General features: G+C 38.7%; 1 protein-coding gene across 6 annotated transcripts in view; it reads left to right on the top strand.

The window, feature by feature from the left end:
- The window catches only part of LOC138751385 (uncharacterized), a 72,561-nt gene that overhangs the window by 28,313 nt on the left and 19,643 nt on the right, over positions 1-24,605 (top strand). For all 6 annotated transcript variants that reach the window (XR_011349886.1, XM_069913596.1, XM_069913597.1 and 3 more), the window contains 6 exons: positions 1-93; positions 1,653-1,786; positions 2,602-2,724; positions 8,533-8,599; positions 14,258-14,816; positions 18,719-18,746. Coding sequence is in view for 5 of the 6 variants with exons in the window: in XM_069913596.1 (XP_069769697.1) it covers positions 24-93; positions 1,653-1,786; positions 2,602-2,724; positions 8,533-8,599; positions 14,258-14,816; positions 18,719-18,746 (981 nt within the window). In the remaining variant the exon portion in view is untranslated. The remainder of the gene's footprint in view (positions 94-1,652; positions 1,787-2,601; positions 2,725-8,532; positions 8,600-14,257; positions 14,817-18,718; positions 18,747-24,605) is intronic.

Below are 24,605 nucleotides of genomic sequence, written 5' to 3'. Positions count from 1 at the left end.
GTGGTAAGGTGGACAATCTAGTAATGAATAACACTGAAGCACGAACCCTTGATGAATACATTATGTCTTGGACTACAAATGAACCATTGATTGGTACGTTCCTTGCCACTGGAGGTGTAGTTTTGGGAAAAAAAATTGTTAGCATGGTTGAAAGTAGTTGGATGAATATGGAATTAAGAAAATCTCATATTAATATGCTTACACATTGACATTATTTTATTTGGTATTAATCACTTTGGAGGATCCTTAGATGATGAAAATAAAATATAAATTAAAGATACTTTAGAGTTAGTTGAGCAAGGAATAAATTCCTTCAGGTGAAGTTGAAGTGAGAAAATGTATCAATGTCATTGATGTAGCTTATGGATTGCCAATTACTTATTCTTGGGTTTTATTTTTAAGTAGTCAAATTTGAATTCTGACTTCTGTCCTTCCTCTGCAAGCTTTAAGAGACTGATGAACAGCTTTGTTCAACTCCCAACCTTACACTGTCGCTGGAGCTTGGATTTATTTTGGTGAATTTAGATAATTTTGATAACTGCCTAAGTCACGATGGCACTGGAATGAAGAATCACTCGTGTATTACTCTGCATCTTTTTGGATCCAAATCCAGTGATTGGTTTGCAGGATAGCACATGCACACTGATCTGATAGGCCAAGTTCTGTTCCTTTTAATTCTTTTTGTGTATTCATGTCATTTATCAGAGCAACCACAGAAATTATTATCCACATGTTTCCAGAAAATAACCAATTAATGAGGTGTTTCTCGAAATACCTATTAGCACATGTTTTGCTGTTTACATTTCCTCCAAATTAACTTCAGTTTCAGAAACCATCTGTTGTATTTCACTATTTCCAGATTTGGAACATGTTAAACTCTTTCCACCTCTTCTAACCTTTCATTAATAAAACTAATGACACCATCTCAAATATCCTAGCCCACTTGCTTCACAGGTTCAACTGCAGGGCACTCTGAAGAATATTAGAAATAAATGCAGAAAACATTCAACAAGTCAGGCAGGATTTATAGAAAGAGAAGCAGTTAACCTTTCTGATCTGGGACTCTTCATCAGGATAAACAAAATTAATATGAGGGGATTCTAAAAAAAGCTTGGTCAAATTGATCATTGTTAGTATGTATTATGAAAGGGGAAAAGTTTAGAAACTCCATATGTTTGCTGATGTTCAAATGACTGGAGCTGGAGGAATTTTTCTGAATATTGTGAACTTGAACAAGTTTGAATTGGCTGTTAATGCATTTGAGTTGAAAAATAAGATAAATGTTGAGATTTTTGGTGAATTGGAACACATAGTAAATCATCAACTGAGGAAATACTGGGTGACTAGGGCCTGCTACCTATTTTGGATGTCCAAAGAATGAGGGGGGGGCACTAGAAACATTAAATAGTCAAGTGTAATTACATGCAAGTTTGTAAAAATGTACTTGTAACTGGATTAATTAACTAACATACAGTATACGACTGTTTCCCTAAAATTTCCATCATGAATTTTCTGCTCCAATTGTTGGACAGTGAATGCAAATTGTTAAAATATGTGATATTGGGTATTGTCTTGAAACATTATTTGTATAAGTAATATTTGCTTTGGATTTATAAATACTAATTTAAACATTATTGCTTGTGTTCATTCAGGTCTCAACTATGTAATTGAATACCAACGTGCAGGAAGGGAGTCAATGTATGAATGCATATTATGCGATTTTATAGGATATCTGCACATATTTGTTTCTCACCTTAGTGGTTTCAAGCATAGAGTGAATTATATGGTAAGAACATAAATAATGAAGTATGGTTTATGTGCATCCATATGAGTAGGATGGTGAAGGAATGAACAAAAAAATTTGTATACTTTTTTTTTGAAAAAAAGAGAGGACAAACTAAAGGTTATATGCTGGTATCGTCTATGTGGAGTTCTCTCTCTCTCCAGTTCTATCTATGAACACTTTTTTTAAAATATTTTGGACCCATTTCATATTATCTGTTTATAATAATGTAATGTGCTTAAAAATGATTAAATTGCCTATTTGTTCAATGATTGTTTCAAGTAACCCTGTTGAGCAAAGTTATGGTGTAAGTGCACACAGTACATGTGCAACCTTGGAGAAATGCTTCTTAATGAAAAGTTTACAGGCAATCATTCAAATCTCCCAAGTACAGAGAGGTTCCTAAACTATAATTTCCCCCACCCCCCCCCCCCCAGCTTTCAGTCACTTGCATTTACTGGACTTATTTTAAAGAACAATTTATTTTGAGTGAAAGTTCCTCGTAAGGAAAAATAAAAATTATTAAGGAAGGTTGTGTTTTGATCTTCTTTGATCATGGTTCTGTCTCAAATTTTCCTTCTATCATTGTCAGGGGTTTCCAAGAGCACCTCCTTGCAATATTATCACCTGACACCATTTTGCACAGCAGATGTTAGGGATGTTTGACTTGCTTCTTTTCCTCTTGTGTGACTTTTTAACCAATGGACATGATTATAAAGTTTTTACTCCGATTATAAAATTGTTTACCATCATGATATATAAAGAGCAAGAGTAAAAAAACATTGGAAAAATCATTTTTTATCTCATTTTAATTGAAGACAAAAGAGTATCCAGAAATGATGAAGTTGGATGGATCTAAACTGAAGGAAGAGGAATTATTCCAAATTGTTAAGGAAAGAGCTGGTATTATTGAGAAATTGGAAGGGAAGAGGAACATACAGGTAAATTACAATAGAACAGTACAATGACAAGTAACTTAATTTTACAGGAATTGTTTGATTAAGTCTTTGAATGTATGTAATTTTATTTTAATTATTAAATAATGTTTACACAAAAGATGCAGGCAGACATTTAAAAGGAATAGAACCAGAAAATATAGAACATTACAGCACAATTCCAGACTGTGCCAAACCATTTTTTTTTTTTTTGCCTAGTTCCACTGACCTGCACCATGTCCATAGCCCTCCATACCTGCCCCACTTGTGTACCTGTCCAAGTTTCTCCAATGTGAGAATCAATCATCCACCACTATTCTTTGGCTTCTCTCCACCCAGCCATTGTCAAATCCAGTTCACTACTTCATGAATAGCTAGTGTCTGAACCTTCCTGACTAACCTCCGGTACCTTGTCAAAGGCCATACCTAAGTCCATATAGACATCATCCACAGCCTTTCCTTTGGCAGTTTTCCTGGTAACCTTTAAACATAACCTTCCACGCATTTGATGGCCATCCAAATAATTGCATATCTGATAGAACACCTATCAAAAATTTACCTACCACTGATGTCAGGCTCACTGGACTATAATTTCCAGGGTGCTTCCTTTAAATATTTTATTTAACTCCCTCCCAACATCCCTCACCCACCCAACCTTACACAAGAAAAAAGAAAGTAAGGAGAATGGCAAAAAAAATCTTGTTACACAATATTGGAACAAAGGGATACCAGTGAGGTGAGTTTTCAGAGAGTCCTTCAAATTTTCAATCCAACACATTGTAAATATGGTTTCCATATTCTCAAAAAGAAATGATATTTATAATACAAGTTGTTATTTTCTCAGTGGAATATAAGAGTGGAATTCAGCATGCCATCTCTCCATTCCTAAATCTGTACTTGATTTCCAAGTAATGGCAATGCACTTTCAAGAAAGTGCTAAAGCTAATCGTAAGAATTCAATTTGATACATAGTTAATTTTAATCTAAGACGAATCATTTTAATATCACTCAACCAAAATAACATCGGAGCTCGTGGAGTTTTGCCTTTAATATTTTCTCCAAATTTTTTTTTACCTCTAACCAAAAAAGTTTTACTCTAGGACACTCCCAAGTGAATGAAAAAATGAACCAATTTCTTGATCACATCTAAAACATAAATCTGATTCTACTAAATTCAACTTTTTTAATTTTTGGGGAGTTAAATATAATTGATGTAAAATATTATATTGAACTAATCTATATCTTGCATTAACAATTTTCACCATACTATCCTTACAAAGTTGCTTCCAATCATCTTCATCTATTTGTCTACCTAAATCAACCTTCCATTTTAATCTTGATTTATGAATTCTTATTCTCAGAGCTGTTTTTTTTTAAAAAAAAGTAATTTATACATCTCAGAAATAGATTTATTCAGTCATACTGCTCTGAATTGTTAATAATTCTAATTAATTTTGTCAAGGTAATCTCAAATCATGACCTCAAAAAGGCTTTTACTTGATAATAACAGAAAAAATATTCGGGGCATTAAATTTTTTCTTCATTCGTTGAAAAGTAATATATTCACCTACTTCAAAACAATGTTCTATTTTTATCACCATTTGATTCCAAGTCCTCAAAAATTGATTATTCATATAAAAACAAAAAAAAGTCTATTTTGATATAAAGGTGTTCTTCGGGGAATTAAACATTTTCCACCTATCTCATAATCTATTTTCTTCCATAATTCAATCAAATGCCTCAAAATGGGTGTATTTCTAATTCCTATTAATAATTTAGAATACTATTTATAAATAAAATCCTGCATATGATCTTCACCTATTTTACTCAATTCTATTTTAGCCCAAATAAAAGATTTCTCTAAATCAAACATTCCATTAATAAATTTTATTTGGGCTGCTTTATAATAATTCTAAAATGAGGAAGTTGTAAACCTCCTAATTCAAACTTCCAAGTTAATTTCTCTAAACAAACTTGAGGCATCTTTCATTTCCATTAAAACTTCCTAATACTTGAATTTAAATCTTTAAATATTTTTGAGGTATAGGACAAGGGATTGACTGAAAAAGATATTGAAATCTTGTAAAAACACATTCATTTTAATACAATTTACTCTACCCATTAAAGTGATAGGTAAATCATTCCATTTATTTAAATGATCCTTAATTTTATTAAATAAGGGTAAATAATTTAAGTCATATAAATCATTTAAATAATTATCATTTCTTATCCCCAAATATTTAATTCTATTTTCTGACCATTTAAATTGGGTAAATTGTTTACACTGAATATAATCTCCTTTTACTAAAGGCATCACTTCACTTTTGTCTCAATTAATTTTATAACCTTGTATTTCAACATATTCTTTCAATCTTGTATACAAAAAGCACCAAGAATTTATAGTATCTGTCAAAAAAATCAAAACATCATCAGTAAATAAATTATTCTTGTGTTCCTCTGCACTAACCTTTATACTCTTAATACAATATCCTGTTTTAATAATCCTGTTAATGGTTCAATTGCTAATAGAAACAAGCTGAAGATGATGGACATCCTTTTCTACTTGATCTAGAGAATGAAAAAGCTGAAGAAATTTGTCCATTTGATACAACCTTGGCAGAAGAATTTTATATAATGTTTTAATCTAATTAATAAACAAAGATCTAAAACCAAATTTTTCTAACACCTTAAATAAATAATTCCATTCTAGCCTATCAAAACCCTTCTCAGCTAAAGCTAAATGCCACTGCCAATTCACCTTTCTTTTGAGATATATTAACCTAATCAATCTAACAATATTATCTGTAGAATATCTTCCTTTAACAAACCCAGACTGGTATATATGAATTAAACCTGGTAAATAATTAGCCAAACTATTTGTGAAGACTTTAGTTATTATCTTGTAATCAACATTTAATAATGATATTGGTATATAAGATTCTATTTTTAATTAATCCCTATCATTTTTAGGTATAACTGTTATAACTGCATTCAAAAAAGATTCCTGTAGAGAATGGATTTCACTTGCCTGCTTCAATACCTCCATAAAAGGAGGCATTAATGTCTTTTAATTTTTTGTAAAATTCTGGCAGAAAACCATCCTCTCTAGGAGACTTAATAGTTTGTAAAGAATTAAGGGAATTAGTAATTTCCCTCACCATAAATGGTGCATCTAAATCTTTTTGATCTTGTCAATTTAAAGTTGGTAAGTTAATTTTAGATAAAAAAAATTCTGAATCTTCATCATTATCAGACTGCGATGTATACAATTTAAAATAATTTTAAAAATCTTTAAAGGAATCATTTATTTCTTGAGGTTTATAAGTACATTTTTAGAATTCCTTTTAATAGGATAAATAGTCCTTGAAGTTTGTTGAGCTTTCAATTGCCAAGCCAAAACCTTATGTGCCCTTTTTCCTAATTCATAATATTTTTGTTTAGTTCTTTCAATAAATTTTTCAGTTCTACGAGTCTGCATCAAATTATAATTTCTATTCTATTAATTCTTTTTAATTTTTATTTTTCTGTAAATATTTTTCCAAATTCTTTCTTTTTCCAATTTATCTAAATCCTTAACATAATCTTTTTTAATTTTAACTGAATAACTTATTATTTGACCTCTTAAATAAACCTTCAAGGCATTCCATAAAATAAATTTATTATCCATTGAATCTGAATTAATATCCCACTCCTCTTGGGAATCAACCTGATTAACCCTCTCGACACCGCCACCACAGCCAGTATGTCCTTTCTCAAGTAAGGAGACCAAAATTGCATGCAATACTCAAAAAAAACAAAAAAAAAAGTGCATGAGTCTGTACATTTGGAGCAGAATCTCCATGTTCTTAAATTCAATTCTTTGAGCAATAAAGGCCAATATATTATTTGCTGTTGATTACCTGTTGCACCTGCAAACCAACTTTTTGTGATTCATGCACAAGCTTGTGACTCATCAAATTCTTCTGGGGCTTGAGGTTAGGAGCAGAATAAAGCTTTTTATATACTGTCTAATCAAAAGCTCTCTGGACAAGAGCAATATATCAATGAAATAGTTAAGCTCAGTTTACTCAGATTCCTAGAATAGAAGGTATTAGAAATCAGAATTTATTGTCATAAACAAGTGATGACATTGTGTTTTGCAGCAGCATCATGGTGCAAACATTCATATTGTAATCAACTTACAAAGTTACTATGTTTTTTAAAAAAAAAACTAAAAACAATAGTGCATGAAAAGTAAGACAGTGTCTGGTTCATTGATTATTCAGGCATCTGATTGCAATGGAGAAGAAGTTCTCCTTGTGCCATTGAGTGCTTGTCTTTAGGCTCCTGTAACTTTCCTGATGGTAGCAGAGTGAAGAGGACATGGCCTGGGTGGTGGCGGTCTTTGAGGATAGAGGCTGCTTTTTTTATTACACCACGTCATGTAGTTGTCCTCGATGGAGCCTGTGATGTCGCAGGCCGAGTTAATAACCCTCTGGAGTTTATTCTTGTCCTGAGAGTTGATGCCTCCATGCCAGGCAATGGTTCAACCAGCCAGAATGCTCTCCACGTTACACCTGTAGAAGTTTGAGAGTCTTTGGTGACATATCGAACCTCCTCAGACACCTCACAAAGTATAGCTGCTGCCGAGCCGCCTTTGTGATTGCATCAATGTGGAAGCTCCAGGACAGATCCTTGGAGATATTGACACACAGGAATTTGAAGTTCTTGACTCTCTCTACTACTGAGTCCTCGATGAGGACTTGGCTGTGTTCCCATGACTTTCTCCTAAAGAACACAATCATCTCCTTGGTTTTGTTGATGTTGTCATTACACCATTCAATGAGCTGATCTATCTCCTTGTATGCTTCCTCCAGATATGGACTAATGTTTCCTCAATCTGCCTCATCAAGCTATTCATGCCTTAGATTAGGGGGTGGAACTTGGGGGGAAAAATACAAGTGGTCAATACTTGGAAGGTCAGTGTACTTTTCAGGCTAAATTTATAGGTTAATATCTTCAAAGATTACATTTGAGCTTCTAGAAACTAGGGGAGACAGTCAAGAGGGCATAGATTTAAAGTGATGGTGAAAATTTTTAAAAGGACTTGTGAGGCAACTTTTTCACCAGAGAGTTAGTTATTTGGAACAAAGGAAGTGACAGAGATGGGAATGTGTAAAAGACCTTTATACACGTACATGGCTCAGTTAGGCAATGTGATTGACTTGGACAAGTCGGGTCGCAAGGCCCTGTATCAGGTATAATGTAATAAGCTTAAAACTCAGCACTTTTTTTTTTGCACTAAAATTTATTCCATTACTGAATATTTAATTTTATTTATTTTGTTTTACTTTTTCCTTGTGATTTATTTTATTGCAAGTGTTGTGGAGCGACAGACAATAAGACATTCTGTACGTGTACTTTGTACTTGAATATGAAAGTTTGATTATTCATTTGAGAAAGTGAACTTCACCCAGCAATCCCTTTCTATCATTCCCATTGTGTCATTCCTTGATGTTCATTGTGTTGTGCATCTGTGGGTCATCTCTTCTTGTTCAAGCCACTTTACAGATTTATTACTGCACAACCCAATCGAAGATCATGGACCTGAAACATTGATTTTTACCTCAAATGTTGCCTGACTTATTTAGTATTTCTTGTATTTTCTGTTGTTTCATTGGGATTTTTGATATTTTTAAAAATCTTGGGAAGAGATTTCTCTTTTTTTGTTTTGCAAATGAATTCAATCAATTTCCTTTGTTGTATATCTATTCACTGTATTTTATTTTGCTTTCTGCAATTGAAATGGTCTTTATGGATATTTGGCAATTATAGGTTATCAGAGGGCACGATCCGCCCAGCTCTATTGGCACAGTTCAAAGAGTTCCACTTCTAAGCAACAGTAAGTAAGCATCATGTTGTTTCTATTATCTACCAACATGTAATTGACAATAAGAATAAAGTTAAAAAGTTATTGGCATTGACCTCTGATTTCTGTTAGCCTCCTTCCCCATCTTTCCTTCCGACTCCTTTCCTTTAGCATTCTCTCTCTTTTGTTCTCTTCCCCCCTTCCCCCCTTGCCTCTCTCACTCCGTTTCTCCAGCTCTGCATTGAGAGAGCCAACTCCCCTTCCCCCATTCAATTTTTAACTTCTCCTGGCCTCTTCTCCATGTCCAATTATCAACTTTTTTTCTGTTGGTCTGCACTTCTCCCCCACCATTTCTTTTATTCAGATGCCTGTCTGCTATTTCTCATACCTTGAAGGCCTCAGTCCCAAAACATCGGTAATATATCTTTATCTCCTATGGGTGCTGCAAAACCAACCAAGTTCCACCAGTATTTGTCTTTTTACTTATTTATCCTAATCTTTGAATGTCTACTTTTGCATTGCCAGCAAGTTTACTCTTGTGTTGACTTATTGATGTTTTTTTTTAAAATCTCTTAATTAATTTAATTCTCTCAGCTAAATTATAAGCTTTTCCCAATCCTCGGGTTTGCTTTTTTTTTCTGGCCACTTTATTTGCATCTTTTTGGATCTCATACTGTCCTTATCTCTCTAATGAGACATAAAATTAATGAAACTAGTTAGGGATCCTCTTAGAAAGTGTGACCACAGTATGATTGAATTTCTCATACAAATGAAGAAAGCAATAGTATAATCTAAAACCTAAACAAGGGAGATTATAACAGTATGAGGGTGGAATTGGCTAGTGTAGATCACGAATACTTTCAGAGATTTTTCAGTGATCAGCAAAAGTATATTCCAGTTAAAAACAAGGTCAATAAAGGTGGTGAGAACCAACCTTGGATAACTGAGGAAATAAAGGAAGATTTCAATCTTAAAATCTCATACTTTTGGGATGGGGGGGGAGGGAAGGGGTTCAAAGGTTCCTTTTATTTTCACGTAATAGCACACAAAAATGTAACATACATGATGTACTTCAACTTTTTCTGCTGATGGGCAAACTCAGAGTTATGAGCATTGCCCAGTGCCTGATAAGAGAAAGAGAAGCAAAAGAGAGTCCCTTCAGAGACACCTGAGTGCCTGTGAATTTGCTTCCAGTGCTCCCACAGCCTCTGCAGCCACACAGAGTCCAGTTCAAACCATTGGCAATGAGCTCTTGATCCAAACCTCCCATGTGACCACAAAGCCTTCAGTATCCGAGGCACTTTAGGTGGGGGGGTTGGGGGGGGGGCCCTTCTTGACTTCAACAACTCTCGAATCCCAGTTATAATGCCTAGGTCCGATGAACCCATCTCTAGCAGCTTGTGTGGGCCCTTCAGCTGCAAGTCACCAGCAGCTCAGACCCTTTGTGGGTCTGTTATTTGGGTTCATATGGGTCCCACAGGTTAAGAACCAGACCAAAGTTGATGTACAAAACACATGCTTATTTTGGGGATGCAAACAGGACAATAGGTTCAATATGCTAGGCAAACCTATACATGCATACGCAATGTGCAAGGGGTAAATGTACACTTTGGATAAGGAGGGAGAAACTGGCAGAAGACTGGGGGAAATTACATGAATACACACATTCAACAATCAAGATCAAGGTGATATGACATGTGTTCCAATCACTTGGGGCAAGCTGGGCCCATTGGCTGCTGTGGCCAATGGCTCGAAGCAGGGGCCAGCTGAAGTGATTTCCGGGGCCAATTGGGAGAAGGTCAGGGCTGAGTCTGGACAGGCTGCCTGAACTGCAGCACCTGGTGATTTTAGTTGGACCAATTGCAAGTGTCACCTTGATGGCTTGGGGTGAGTCTTGATTGGCAAGTCTGTGAGGATGTTCTTCCCTGTTCCCTGTTGGCGCAGGTGCCCTGCGCCAATCCACTGCTCCTCTGGAGATTGCAACTCCTCGTGATGTGCTGCCATCAGGAATTTAAAGAAAACATCTTTGGTTTCTTTAACAGGCCATTAAAAGTCTGTATGGAGCCATCAGCATTAGAACGATGTAGAAGGACCCTGTGGAACAGTTCTGTGCCTCTGCTCCCCTGGTCCACACCAGCAGCAGTTCTGTTGTTACAGCAGCTCATGCAGCGCTGCCATATTTGTTTTTTGAAAAACAACAAAGAACCACTAAGCAAACATTAAAGGGAAGATAAATTATGCAAATATTATTAAATATATGAAAACAAATAATGAAAGTTTTTTATAACTATATAAAGTGGAAAAGTAGGTCTCTTGGAAGTTGAGACGGTGACTTTAATGTGGAAATAGCCGAGGCCTTTAATGACTATTTGGTGTGTTCAAGGTGAAAGAGACAACTAATACGCCAATGAGATAAGTTATGGATGTGATGAGAGGTGAGGACCAATAGAATTGCTATCACCAAGGTGGTAGTACTGAACTCACCAGTGGACCTAAAGGTAGATAAGTCCCCTAGTCCTGATGGAGTGCATCCCAAGGTGCAGAAATAAATGGTGGAACCTTATCGTAGAAGCCTTTATGATCATTTACCAAAATTATCTGGGAAGGTCCCAGTAGATTGGAAGACCACAAATGGTATCCCACTTAAAAAAAAAAAAAAAAAAAAAAAAAAAAAAAATTGATGGAAACAAAAGGCCAGTAGTATAATGTTTGCTGTTGGGAAAATGCTCAAAGCTGGCATTTAAAAGAAAGAGCAAGGTCTCGAGATAGAAATTGTCTAATCAGGCCGATGCATCATTGATTAGGAAGAGCAGGTCCTGTGTGACAAGTTTACTTTGAGGATATAATGAGCGTAGTGGATTGAGGGGAACAAGTTGATATTGTATATTTGGATTTCCCAGAGACAACTTGATGGCTTTGTAAATAGTACATGGCTATGGCATCTCTGCTCTCTCACCTTGTCAGAGATGTTTCCTTTGTCCCTTTTTTCATCATCTCTGCAGCTTAAAGGTGAAGGTTCCATTATTGTCACGTAATACTACATTTAGAATGTAACATTCATGAAATTCTGTAACTTTGTCTACCATAAGGCCATCATCACCCCCTTTGGCTTGTTTGAATTCCTGCGCATGCTGTTCAGGCTCAAGAACGCAGCTCCGACCTTCCAGCGCCTCATGGACTCTGTGGGCAGGGACTTGGATTTCGTCTTTATTTATTTTGACGACATCCTTGACGCCAGCAAGGACTGGGCGCAACACAAGGCCCACCTACGCGCTCTTTTCTCCCGGCTGGCCAATTTCGACCTTACCATCAACCCGGCCAAGTGCCAGTTCGGGAAAGAGTCCATGCAATTTCCGGGCCATACCATCACGGCCGAAGGAGCCATGCCCGCCACTGCGAAGGTCGCAGCAGTCAGGGAGTTCCCACGCCCGGATAGCCTCAAGGGGCTGCAGAAGTTAGTGGGTATGGTCAACTTTTACAACCGCTTCATCCCAAGAGCTGCGCGCATCATGCAGCTGCTATTTGCCCTCATCGCAGCCAAGCACAAAATGCTCGCTTGGAACCTAGAAACCTGTACCTCAATTGAGGCCACCAAGGATGCCCTTGTAAAGGCCACCATGCTCACCCACCCTCACACCGACCTGCATATGGCACTCTCTATCGATGCCTCTGCCATAGCTGTCGGTGCTGTCCTGGAGCAGCAGGTGAATGGACATTAGAAGCAGCTGGCATTCTTCAGCCGCCTGCTCCACCCGCCAGAACACAAGTATAGTGCCTTCGACTATGAGTTACTGGGCATGCACCTGGTGTTGCGGCATTTCTGCTTTTTTTTTGGAGGGGAGGACTTTTACCATCTTCACCGACCACAAACCTCCTCAGCCAGGCGCTCGCGATGGCAAAGGATCCTTGGTCGGCCCGCCAGCAGCGTCACCTCTCCTTCATGTCAGAGTTTACCACCGACATTTGGCACAAGGCGGGGAAGGACAGTGTGGTTGCCGATGCACTCTCGCAACTGGCCATCTACGTGCTGACGCCCAGTCTCGACTTCAACCAGCTCACCCGGGACCAGAAGTCTGATGAGATGAGGGCCTTCAAGACCGCCATCGTGGGCTTGCGGTTCCGAGACTTCCTGACTTCAAGCGGCAAAGGCACCATCCTGTGTGATATCTCCATGGGCACCCCATGACCAATGGTTCCCCAGCAGTGGCGCAGGCGGGTCTTCCGTCACATCCACGACATTTCGCACCTGTCCATCAGGTCCACGGTCCGGATGGTGGCAGAACGGTTCGTATGGCAAGGGGTGCGGAAGCCAGAACGTGCACCCATTGCCAGATGTCCAAGATGCACAGGCACACCAGGGTGCCTGTACAGGAGTTCGAGCACGTCTGGGAATGGTTCAGCCACATTCACGTGGACATGGTCGGGCCCTTACCCGTTTCCCCGGGCAACCGTTACCTGTTTACGGTCTCTGGTGCGCCGGGGAAACGTGGTAAGTCCGTCAACACAAGTTCGTATATGCACCTCAGTTCCCAGCAGTGGCCGCACAAACTACTTCATCACCTCAGGGCACGCTTGGACTTGTTCAAACCCCCACCGTTCCCCAGGCATGGCACCCGCCCGTCTCACGTTCCCAGCAAACTGCTTTCCACGGAGTACGTTTTCGTTCGGTGGGTCCTGACCGCGTCACCTCTGTAGCGACCGTATGAGGGGCCGTACAGGGTTGTACAACGTTCCAGCTCCTCGTTCATGCTGTACATTGGCAGCAGGCGGGAGCTGTTTACCGTGGACAGGCTGAAGCCAGCGCACCTCGATCCCACTGAGCCCGTGGTTGTAGCCCAGCCCAAAAAGTGAGGCCACCCGACGAAAAAGGACATTGTCGCCGGTTCTGGGTGGGGGGGGGGAGGGGGTGGCTGTGTGTTGGCTCACCACTAGGCAGGCGAACCGACCCCACTTGTAAGCCAAGTGGCGGAGCAGCCAGCCAAAATGGTGCCGTCGGGTGTTTTCCCTTCCTCCCAGCATGGGGCTCAGAAGCCCACACTGAGGGACCACGTGACCTCCAGTGCGTTTCTCAGTCAGGTCTGGGCTAGGAGTATAGGTACAGCCCAGCAGCCTGCAATAAACGTGTCTGCTCATTGAGCTCAACCCATCTGGTTGTGTGTGTTATTGCAGGAGCAGTGGAGCTGCCACTACACTGGAACATTTATGATGCGTGAAACAAACTTTAGAGAATGATGCTGGGAATTGAATGTAGAAATAAAGTACACCTCTGCACTATGGTCAAGTTGTGTTCCAGAAAACCAATTGTATTACAATCTTCCGTTATGTATACTTTTGACAAAATTTGTTTAGTTTGTATTTTACTTTTCTCAAGTTCCATTGGAACAAATTTTTATTCTTAATCTCATTTTTTGGCAGTGTTTCATGAATTTCGTATGGGAAAGTTTCCATTCTTGTCTTGCACCTGAAAGTAACAGAAAACCTATCTGTGATGCCACTCCTCTGAATGAATATTCTGTCCATTAATAGCTTTTAATGGTTGTCTGCTGAACTTCTATTTTTTTTAATCTTCAAGTTAGGGTCTTGAAAAGTGGGCTTTGATTTATATTTCAATTATACACATGTTTACATATTTTAATGATGATCATTTTCAATTTTATTGCAAAAGCGTTTAACTAATTTGTTTCTGAAAAGGTTGGCAGCAAGAAATGGAAAGAAATCCCTCAAGAATGGAACAAGATTTGATAGAAGGTACTGTAAACCCAAGAGATCAATTAATGGGAAGCAAGATGATATTTTCAACTGCAAAAGAAGATGGGCAGTATGAGACAAATGTCAGCACTTCTATGTATCCTGATTGGCGAAGGGATGAGAAAGATTTGTATGGAGAAAATACCGGAGCCACTGAAAGATTTGCAGAAAATAGAATGCAATTAAGAGAAGTTTTATCTAGTGGACATACTGACTGGAGTAGAGACATCAAAGGACCATATGAAGGTTATGACCAATGTTCCAACCAGCAAATGGATGATAGAGGTGCAATGATTGCAGATCGTATACAGGAATCATCTGGATATGCTGATTGGAGAAGACCTCCCCAACAGGAAACTGAAAATTTTATCAAAAGTTCAGAAAGGTATTCAAATATAAGAAATGATGAGCAGCCTTTATATCCAGGTGATGGTAGAGGCATGGACTACAGGAGAGATGACCGACAATATGAAGATAAATGCCGTGGAAGAGAACAAATTGGGTAGGTTTCCACCAATCATATTCCCTTTTTAGAAAAAACAACCCAAAAGGATACAAGATCAGTAAGAAAATCTGCAGACGCTGTAATTGTAGTTTACATAAAAATGCTGGAGGAACTCGAGTCATGGAGCGTTCTTTATGTAGAAAGACAAAGAAATTGTATGTAATGTTTTGGGCTTAAGCCCTTTATTACGGTTTGAGCATAAAAATGATGGGGGTAGGGGCATGGGTAGAAGCACAGACCCACAGGCAAGAGGTCATACAGTAGGTGGATTATAGATGAGAGTGCACAAGAGGGGGACAAAAGCAGAGAAATGATGAGGGAGGGGATAACTGTGATTGGAGATGAAAAAGATGTGGAGAGCAGGAGGAAAAAGTGTAAAGGTTCCATTATTGTCACATAATACTATATTTAGAATGTAACAGACATGAAATTTTTTAACTTTGTCTACTGTAATGAAGACACAGACGCCATTTTGTCAAGCGCCCCTCACAGAAATGAGGCCCCAGCGAGGAATAAACTCACGACCTCTGGTTTACAAGACCAGTGCTCTAAGCACTGAGCCATCAGAGCCAAAAGGGACTGTGATGGGGAAGAGAGAGGGGCACGGGAGTGGCCCAACAGAAATGGGAGAAGTTGATGTTAATGCCATCCGTTTGGGAAAACGCCCAGATGGAATATTACATGTTGCTCTTCCTAGTTATGGGTGGCCTCTATTTGGCAGTGGATGAGGCCATGGACAGACATGTCGGGGCAGCAGTGGGGTATGGAATTGAAACGGTTTGGCCACATGGAAATCCTCGTTATTGCTGCTGGCAGATTGAAGATGCTCAACAAACCAATCTCCCCGTTTGCATTCTCTCCTCCCCTCTGCCTTCTGCAGGAACCGACACCAGACACATTTTCCCTTCTCCTCCTGTGGGATCCACTCCCTCCGTGACTCCCTTGACCACTTCTCCCTTCCCACCAGTTGTCCCCTTGTCACCTACCCTCGTGACTGCAGGAAGTGCCACATTTGCATCCTCGCCTTGTCCTTCATCATCGGGGTCCCAAATAGTCTTCCAGGTGAAACAATCCTTCACTTGTGAATCTGTTGTGATCATCTTCTACAGATAGTTCTCCTGCTGTGGCCTTCTCTACATTAGAGTGACTGGTCACGGACTAGGATATTGTTTCATTGAGCACTGACGCTCTTTCTGAAAAGTTGGTTTAAATTTTATTTTTTTAATTTAATTTGAATTAAATTTTTAAAAATATTTTTAAATGTAGACATGCAACTCGGTGACAGGCCCTTTTGCCCCCCCAGTATGTTTTGAGCGGTGGAAGGAAACTGGAGACCCCTGGGAAAACCCATGCCGACATGGAGAACGTAGAAACTACTGACAGAAAGAGTGGAATTTGGACACAGATCCCGATTGCTGGAGCTGTTATGGTGTTGTGCTAACTGCTACGCCAACTGTGCTACCCTATTATGTTACGTATCCTTGCTACATAGAGAATCCTGAGTGACTTGCTGAGTTTCTCCTGCATTTTTATGTAAAGGATACAAGTTCATTTTTGAATGGAGAGGAAAGTGCATGGAGAGCTGAAGGAAAGGAGATGGAGGGATGGGGAAGAGAGGGAGACTGGGAGTGGCCTTTCTGAAACAAGAGAACTCCGTATTAATGCCCTCCAGTTGAAGAATGGCCAAGATGATGTATCAGGTGTTGCTCCTCCAATTTACAGGTGGCCTTGGTTTGGCAGTATATGAAGCCATGAACAGGCATGTTAGCGTGGGAGCAGGGTGCAGAATTAAGATGGTTGGCTACTGGGAGGTCCCTGCCATTGCTGCAGACAGAGTGAAGGTGCTTAGTGAAGCGATCTCCCAGACTGCATGCAGTCTCTCCAATGTAAAGAAAGCCACAACGTGAGGACCAGGTACAATAGATGGCCCTGCAGATTCTCGTGAAGTGTTTCTTCATTTGGAAGGACTGTTTGGGGCCCCCAGATCATAGTGAGGGAGAAGGTGTGGGTGCAAGTGCAGCACTTCCTGCAGTCACAGGTGTGGGTACCAAGTGGGCAATTAGTGGGAAGGATGACTGGATGAAGGAGTCAGGTCCTTCAGGTGGAGAGAGAGGAAGATGTGTCTTGTCAGAGATGGAAATTGCAGAGCATAATATGTTGGATGTGCCGGTTGGTGGGGTGGCAGCTGAGGACAAGGGTAATCCTGACCTTGTTTCATCTAGGGGCAAAGGGCCGGGGCAGATGTGCGGAGAAAGGAGGAGATGCAGGTATTTCACTCCTGCCTCCTACTAATTTGAAATGCCCCATTTGAGAACTGTGGTGGCAGCTGAGCATGCCTAAACCCAGAGTGCCAACATTTCAGAATCAGAATTTATTGTTATGAACAGGTCACAAAATTTGTTTTGCAGCAGAATTACAGTGCAAATATTGCTATAAAATTACATTTCAAAATGAATAAATGGTGCAAAAATTAGTGGAAATGAGATTGTGTCCATGGTTCATTGTCAGTTCAGAAATCTGATGGCAGAGGGGAACAAATTGTCCTTGTGCTTTGGCCCTCAGGCTTTTGTACCTCTTTACTGATGGTAGCAGTGAGAAGAGGGCATGGCCTAGGTGGTGAGGCTCATTGAGGATAGAGGCTGCTTTCTTAAGGCTGCAGGCAATAACATCCATTTCCTGCTTCTAGGAAGCAGCAGCTTAGGTTGGGGAACGATTAGTGGTTAGTAAGCTAAATATTTTGCGCAAGTCACTCCTCCTGATCCCCACATTTTTCCATCATTTGAAAGATATGAGTTAGGAATATTGAAATATACTTGCAAGCTGAATGCAACCCAGTCAACATTCAAGAATCATGCTACCACACAAATTAAAGCAGCTCAGTTGATTATTACTCATCCATTATCTTAAAAATTCATACCTTGGAGCTCTGGCACATAGTGCTGCCATCATTAAACTGCACTGCTGTTAATTAAACTATTCCAATAGCACCAAACTCCCCAAAATCTTTAATATCTTCATAATTAATAACTCCCTATACATGGAACAATAACCACATAAATTAATTGATGTGTACAAGTTTATTGAATGTACTGCAAGCACTACTCTTAATCTGATTTACATCTTCAGTGGAAACCTGGTAATAATGCGATAGTTGGGGTCCAAAAATATCGCATCACAGAAAAAGTAGCATCTTGATAAATTGGGGGTTTCAATAAATTGTTTAGTCACAAATGAAATTAAAACAAATTAATTTAGAGTACACCGACAGTCCCCACTCCAGCCCCAAGATCCTGCAGCATTCCCAAGGACCTGGTCTCACTCCTGGCGGCGGTCCCACTCCCGAGTCCAATGATTCATTGCATTATATCCGTATTCGCATTAAATCGGGGTTCCACTGTATATGACAAGTTAAATTGGATCAAATGAGGATTATTTCAGAGTGATACTGATTGGTTAGTTTTGATGGTAAATTGAACAAAAATTATGCAGAACAAATTATTCCAAAGGAAAAACTTGCTTTTAGAAAATGGCACAGTTAAACTGCAATTTTCTAAAAAGAGAAAATTGTTTTACAGTGGATGTAATAAGCAATAGGGTGAAATGGATGTGTGCAGCAAACATCCCAGCTGGTTGGGCCAAATGATCTAATTGTAATTTTAAACTTAGTAATTTTGCATATTTTATGTTTTGTTCAATATCAACAGCATTTGATTTATCCAAGAAATTTTTAAATAGTCTATTATAATAAAACTTCAGTCATTCTTCTACACTAAACTGTACATTTCCACTTGTATCCCATAATAATTTTTCAAACTTGATAATTCTGTTTCATTGTAAGCTCAAATAAATTAAACATTGCAAATATATGAAAGATGCTAAACATTTTTTTTGTATTGCAGCAAGTCAGACTGCTGGATGGAGCGGAAGGTAAGTTATATAAGTGGATCTAATCTTTTTTTTCCAGAAAATCCTTAAATTATTTAACTTATCCAATTGCAATTACACAAAACTGAATATGACCATAAGCCCTTTGTCCGAGTGCTTTTTTAAAAATAAGCTACACATTTAATTATACTTCCCAGTCCTGCAGTTATCTTTTTGTTTTCAGTGTATTCTGTTTTTTTTTGGAAGTTACTGCTGAATTTGCTTGATTGTCTCTCAGTGAATGTATTCTATATTGCAGTGCCATATAGTTTCCCAAAATTACCACCTTTTTCTTCCAAACCATTATCTTAAATCTGACTATTGCTCTCTGGTTATTGATGCTCTTGCCATTGGAAGTAAACAAAAAAAAAAATCTGCAAATGCTGTTTTCCTGATCATTGCACACCTGTGCTGGAGAAACTTGCTAGGTCATGCAGCATCCGTAGGAAGTCGAGAGCAGTTGACGTTTTGAACTTGAGCCCTTCATCACGAGTGTTGAAAATCAGACAGATTCCTGAATGAAGAAGTAGGGAAGGAGATAACCAATGGAAGCATTTTCTACTCTTCAGAAGAGTCTTCAATTCCCTTTAACCTTTTCTCCTTTTAAGAAGAGCTATCACTGCTTCTCATCTTAGCTTTGTTAAAATGCCTCATTGAATTGCATAAATTATGTAGCTTGAAAAAGGGTCATTTAGTCCTTTGGGACTAGCTAGTCTAGATGTTTTGCTTTGTCCTCCTTGCTCATTTAACATTTCAGCATGACCCTTTATTCATTTTTCTTCTTAATTGAAAAGGTTCTAATTCTTCCTTGATACCATTTGAGTAAATCATTTTGGACTCTCCCATATTCAGAAATGGACATTAGATTCTAACTAGTGATTTGGAATATTTCAGCTTTCTTTGTGTTTGTACTTAATCCATCTATTTATTAAATCCAGGATTCTGCATGCCTTTTTGAAAGCTATATCAATTAATACCACCTTTAAAGATTTGTGACTGTTAATATAGCATCTGTAAATAACATTCAGTTCTTTTTGCATTTCATTCTTAATGGATGAATTATTTCAAACTTCCTGTTGGAAGTTATCTGCTCTTTACAGTCGTTTGCATGTTCTGAAAGCTACTATTGTCTTCATTATTCAGAATATTTTCAAATTAGACAAACTACTAACTTCTGTTAGTACCTCTTTCCACTTTATGTAATTGTTTAGGTGTGAAATTGAACTCTCTTTTCACCTTTTCAAATTTCCCACTGCTCGATTATTAGAATATCTATCAGTGTTTGGTTCCAATTACTATGTTTAAAATCTTTTCAAATCATCAAAAATATACTCTTTCCAATTGAGTATCATCAGGTTTGAAAGTTCCCGGTTAGTTTCTCTGACTTTTCTAAATCTGAAATTGCAATCCCTCTTTTTCAAGTGTATTGGAACTGAAATGTTCTTTTTTTTTCTACTTTTGTTTACTCAGAATTAAATGGGCTGCTGATACTTTTATGATTGATCTGGAAACAATAGAGATTTTTACACAGAAAACCTTTGATGTTGCCATAAGGAAGACACAGCATAAAGCTGACTTTGATCGTTTACACAGAACTAAACAAAGCTGGCATAATGCTGGGTCAGTGTGTCATTTGTTTCCACAGCATCCGGCATGCGAGGAGCAAAAGAGGAAGGATGTGTAACACAACAGCATCGGCTTCTAGTGTCACCTGTAACATACCTTATTTGACAGCGTGTTGGATCCTCTTCTTTCCCCCAAAAAATGGCTTAAAAATATTCCCCTGGTCTCGTATCCGAATTTGAAATTGGGGTGATAATGGTGAATAATCCCGACAATGATCTTTGTCGCTGCGTGCCCTGCTAATATCACCACTTATCTATCATTGTGGGCTGGTGGTGAGTCGGTAGACTCTCATGGCAGCCTGCTGTTGGTATCCGCACTGGTCGTTGTTGAGAAAATGTCAGGTTCGAGAGAGATGTGCCTGGACACATGGGATTTGCAATCAAACGTAACTTAACACCCAACAATTAATAGAAGAGCGTGGGAAAATCATAGGGGGAATAAAACACGCATAATTTATAAAAGAGCGTGGGAAAATACGTGCACAATTTGAGTGTGGAAAAATATGTGCACAATTCAGAAAAGAGCATGAAAAATCTACTGCAAGTATTGATCTACAGCAGTGACTTTCAAACTTTTTCATTGCACTCACGTACCACCTATGCCATAGATGCTCTGTTATTTGTAAGGGATCACTTAAGGTGAGATGTGAGTGGGAAGGGAAGGTTGAGAATCACTGCTCCAGACTCAATTGTAATGGAAATATTTTGCTTGAGGAGAATTGTCATTGGCTCATTTCCTTTGGAGTTGTGAAACCGTGCACATAACGAGTCAGTTAGGTACGATTAAAACAGTGGTTTTCAAACTTTTTGTATCCATTCACGTACCACCTTAAGTAATTCCTTACTAATCACTGCCATCTATCATTGGGGGCTAGTGAACGATAAGGGAAGATAACATTGGGGGTTTTCGACTGTTCAAACTGAAAACAAACCCACAGACCAGCTTGCTCACAGCACAAGATGGCTAGAGACACCTGGGGACAGCTGAGAGTGGGTTGGTGGGATCAGTGTGGGGGCTGGTCTTTTATCACAATCCCACTCCCTAAAACTAATCTCTTCTCCCTTAATATCTGAAGGTCTATCAGTGATTGTCTTGAACACATTCACTAACTGAGCATTCACTCCCTCCTTTTGCAGAGTTCCTGATTAAGTACCCTTTGATACATACCTTTTTTATCTTATGAAAGATCAACCCCTATTTTTGAAAGACCAACTGCCACCCCACATCTGTCCTGTGAAAACCTTGAATTATGTACTTATAAATTAAATCATCTCTCATTCTCATCCCAGCAACACATCAGTGCTTCACTCACCTAACAAAATGGTGAGTCTAGTTGAAGATGGATCACTATTTCACCACCAGCTCATTTCATCTCCGGCTCCATCATTTCATCTACAGCTCATTTATGAGAGCATGTGTAGACATCTGGGATGGGCTAAACCCCAAGTGTGTGCTGGTCAGATATTCCCTAGTAAACGAATTGCTATCAGCCAGATCGACTGTCTTTTACCTTTGCTGTATAATTGCGGGCTGCTGGAGAGAGTGGGACAGCTGTATTTTTATTAAAAAGATTTTTCCTGTTGTCGTACTTGCATGTTCTGTCCAAGTTTTAAATGCTTAACCGTAAATACTCGGGGAAAAACCCCAAGTTGGTCCTGGAGTGATGGATTTGCCTTTTGTACAAATAGCATTCCGGGGGCTTACACTGCGCCTGCTGCTGGGGAAAAATGCTGGGACTGGAATTACCCCACAATTCTGTGTTGGTGCTTTTTCGACAGCAGGCATGGCATAAAAAAGCCGCAAATATCCCATGTAGTCATATACATGATGGTTTTATAAACCGCCCGCCAAAAAAAGTAAAACCCCACCAAACCCCCCCATATTAACCCAAATAAGGATAGAAAAGAGGAAAGAAAAAAGCAGTCCTGGTTGTTGGGGGATTACTGCCTTTCAATTCTAACCTTTTTCAGTTTTATTTGTTTATTTATTCCAAGGAGTTAACGAGGTTTAGGGAATGCCATTTATAAATTTATTGCTATAATATGTAAATATGGGCACCAAATTAAAAAAAATTGTAATTCTTATTTATCATATTCAAGTCTCTTATTGATTGAGAATATCACAGAATTTCATCCACACACATTACCACATCTCACAATGCTCTTTGCTGTTTTCCTTTAGTTAACATGAAAAATTTGAAGTCTCCCATCATTCTGAGTCTATTGCCTTCTGAAACCGCTTACATATTTTCTCCTTTATCTTTGACTGTTAACATGATTATTTGTACAATGTTAAATTGATTTGCAAGAACAACTTCACTGGACATGGGTCATTCATATATATGTTGATAGTACACACCTTGTATTTCTATTCTTGGCTTTGATTCTCAATTGGTGACATCTTGTAATTTTGTCTTGTTGTTTCCTATAACCTGCCATCATTCCCATTGAAATTGGTAGTAAATTTGGTAATCCTGAGTACATAGTTAACTTTGCATGGTCACCTTTTCTACTGTCTGTTTATCTCAAACCGAATGGAATTTGTCCTTGAAGCAAATCTTTAACATGGACTTTGATCAATTTCATAATCCATCCTCCCCTTTTTTCCACCTGCTCTGAATATATTTTAGTCAGAAATATTTGCATTCCATTCTAGTCTCTAACTGAACAGTTTATTTTCGAATCATGTGCCAATTAGTTTTTGCTATTTACCATGATTGGAGCATTTATAGAAGCATAATTTAATTCCCCACGTTGAATTGTTAGTAACTGGAATAGACTGCCAGTCTGGCATTGAAAGCAGATATGAAAGTGGCTTATAAGAAGCTTTTGGTGAGTTTTTAAATATGCATGAATGGATTCTTATTGTATGCAGACAGAAGAGATTTAAGTTAATTTTGGCATCATGTTCAGTGCAGACTTTGTGGACCAAAGGAGATTGTGGACTTAAGGAGGATAAAAGTGGACCATTATCCACTACACATCATACAAAGTTTTTAGTGAGCATGTAAAGGACAGCCCATTCTGGACCCACAACACTTCATTAGGAAGGGTCAGCAGTCTCTACAATTCTTAGGTTGGTTGAGGAGGGCACAGCTTCCGGCCCCCATCTTTACAACTTTTTACAGGAAAACAATTGAGACTGTCCTGTCTGGCTGTGTCATTGTGTGGTATGGTAGCTGTAAAGCATTGGACTTGAAATCAATACAGAGTCATCCAAATGACCCAGAAGATCACTGGGCTGTGCCTTTCCTCTATTGATGATATCTACTTGGAGTGTTGCTTAAATAGGGCTAAAACAATTTTAGAGGACGATTTCCAGTCAGCATTCAGTATCTAACCCACTACCATCAAGGAAAAGGTACACCAGAATCAAAATTGGGACTGCAGACTGAGGAATAGCTTTCTGCAGGCTGATTGATGAACAGTAACTGAATAAAATCATCTCAAAATATATAATTTTTTAAAAAAGTTTACATGTGATCATTATGTAATGGGTTTTATGTGTGTACACCATGGTCCAGATAAACACCATTTTGTTGAGTTGTGTGTGTACAGTTAGTTGGTAATAAACAATGTAATTATTATCTATTTTAAACTCCTGTTAACTAGAGCATTCTGATTTTTTACCTCATATTCGGAACAGCAGCATTTTCTGATTTTAAAAATGTATTAAGTACTCTCAGAATAAATATTTATTGTACATTTATGTGTTGAAATAACAGTAATGACCAAAAGACACTGAAATACAGTTTTTAAGAAGATAACATTGCACCTCAATATGTACTTTGTTTACTTTTAAGATTTGTCTCAAAATACTGAGTACAGTGGTAAGGGTTTTTCTGTACACAGACTAAATGTTTAGCTCATGGAAAGAGCACAATTTGCAGTGTAGAGGACTACAATCTAAAGGAAGATGAATTTAGCACAAACAAGGGGAGAATATGAGCACTGTTGCGTATTCATTCAGGCTCCCGATGATTGCAGGAATATACTGTCTTTAAGATCTTTAGGAGTCGGGGCATCAAGGGTTATGGGGAGAAGGTGGTGGGGGGGGTGGGGGGCTGCAGGGAGGAGCTCATTAGTGCATACTTTCACATTCTTAGATGGAGTTCATGGAGGGGAGGGAAGTTTTGTTGTGTTCTAAGATGGATTCATTATCTTTAGCTGAGCAGATCCCATACCACACTTGATGCATTCAGCAAGTAAGCTTTTGATGGTGCACTTGTAGAAGTTG

Source organism: Narcine bancroftii, chromosome 1, assembly GCF_036971445.1.
Source record: "Narcine bancroftii isolate sNarBan1 chromosome 1, sNarBan1.hap1, whole genome shotgun sequence".
Taxonomy (NCBI): domain Eukaryota; kingdom Metazoa; phylum Chordata; class Chondrichthyes; order Torpediniformes; family Narcinidae; genus Narcine; species Narcine bancroftii.
The sequence above is the reverse complement of the archived record's forward strand: the minus strand, read 5'-3'. Positions and strand labels throughout refer to the sequence as shown.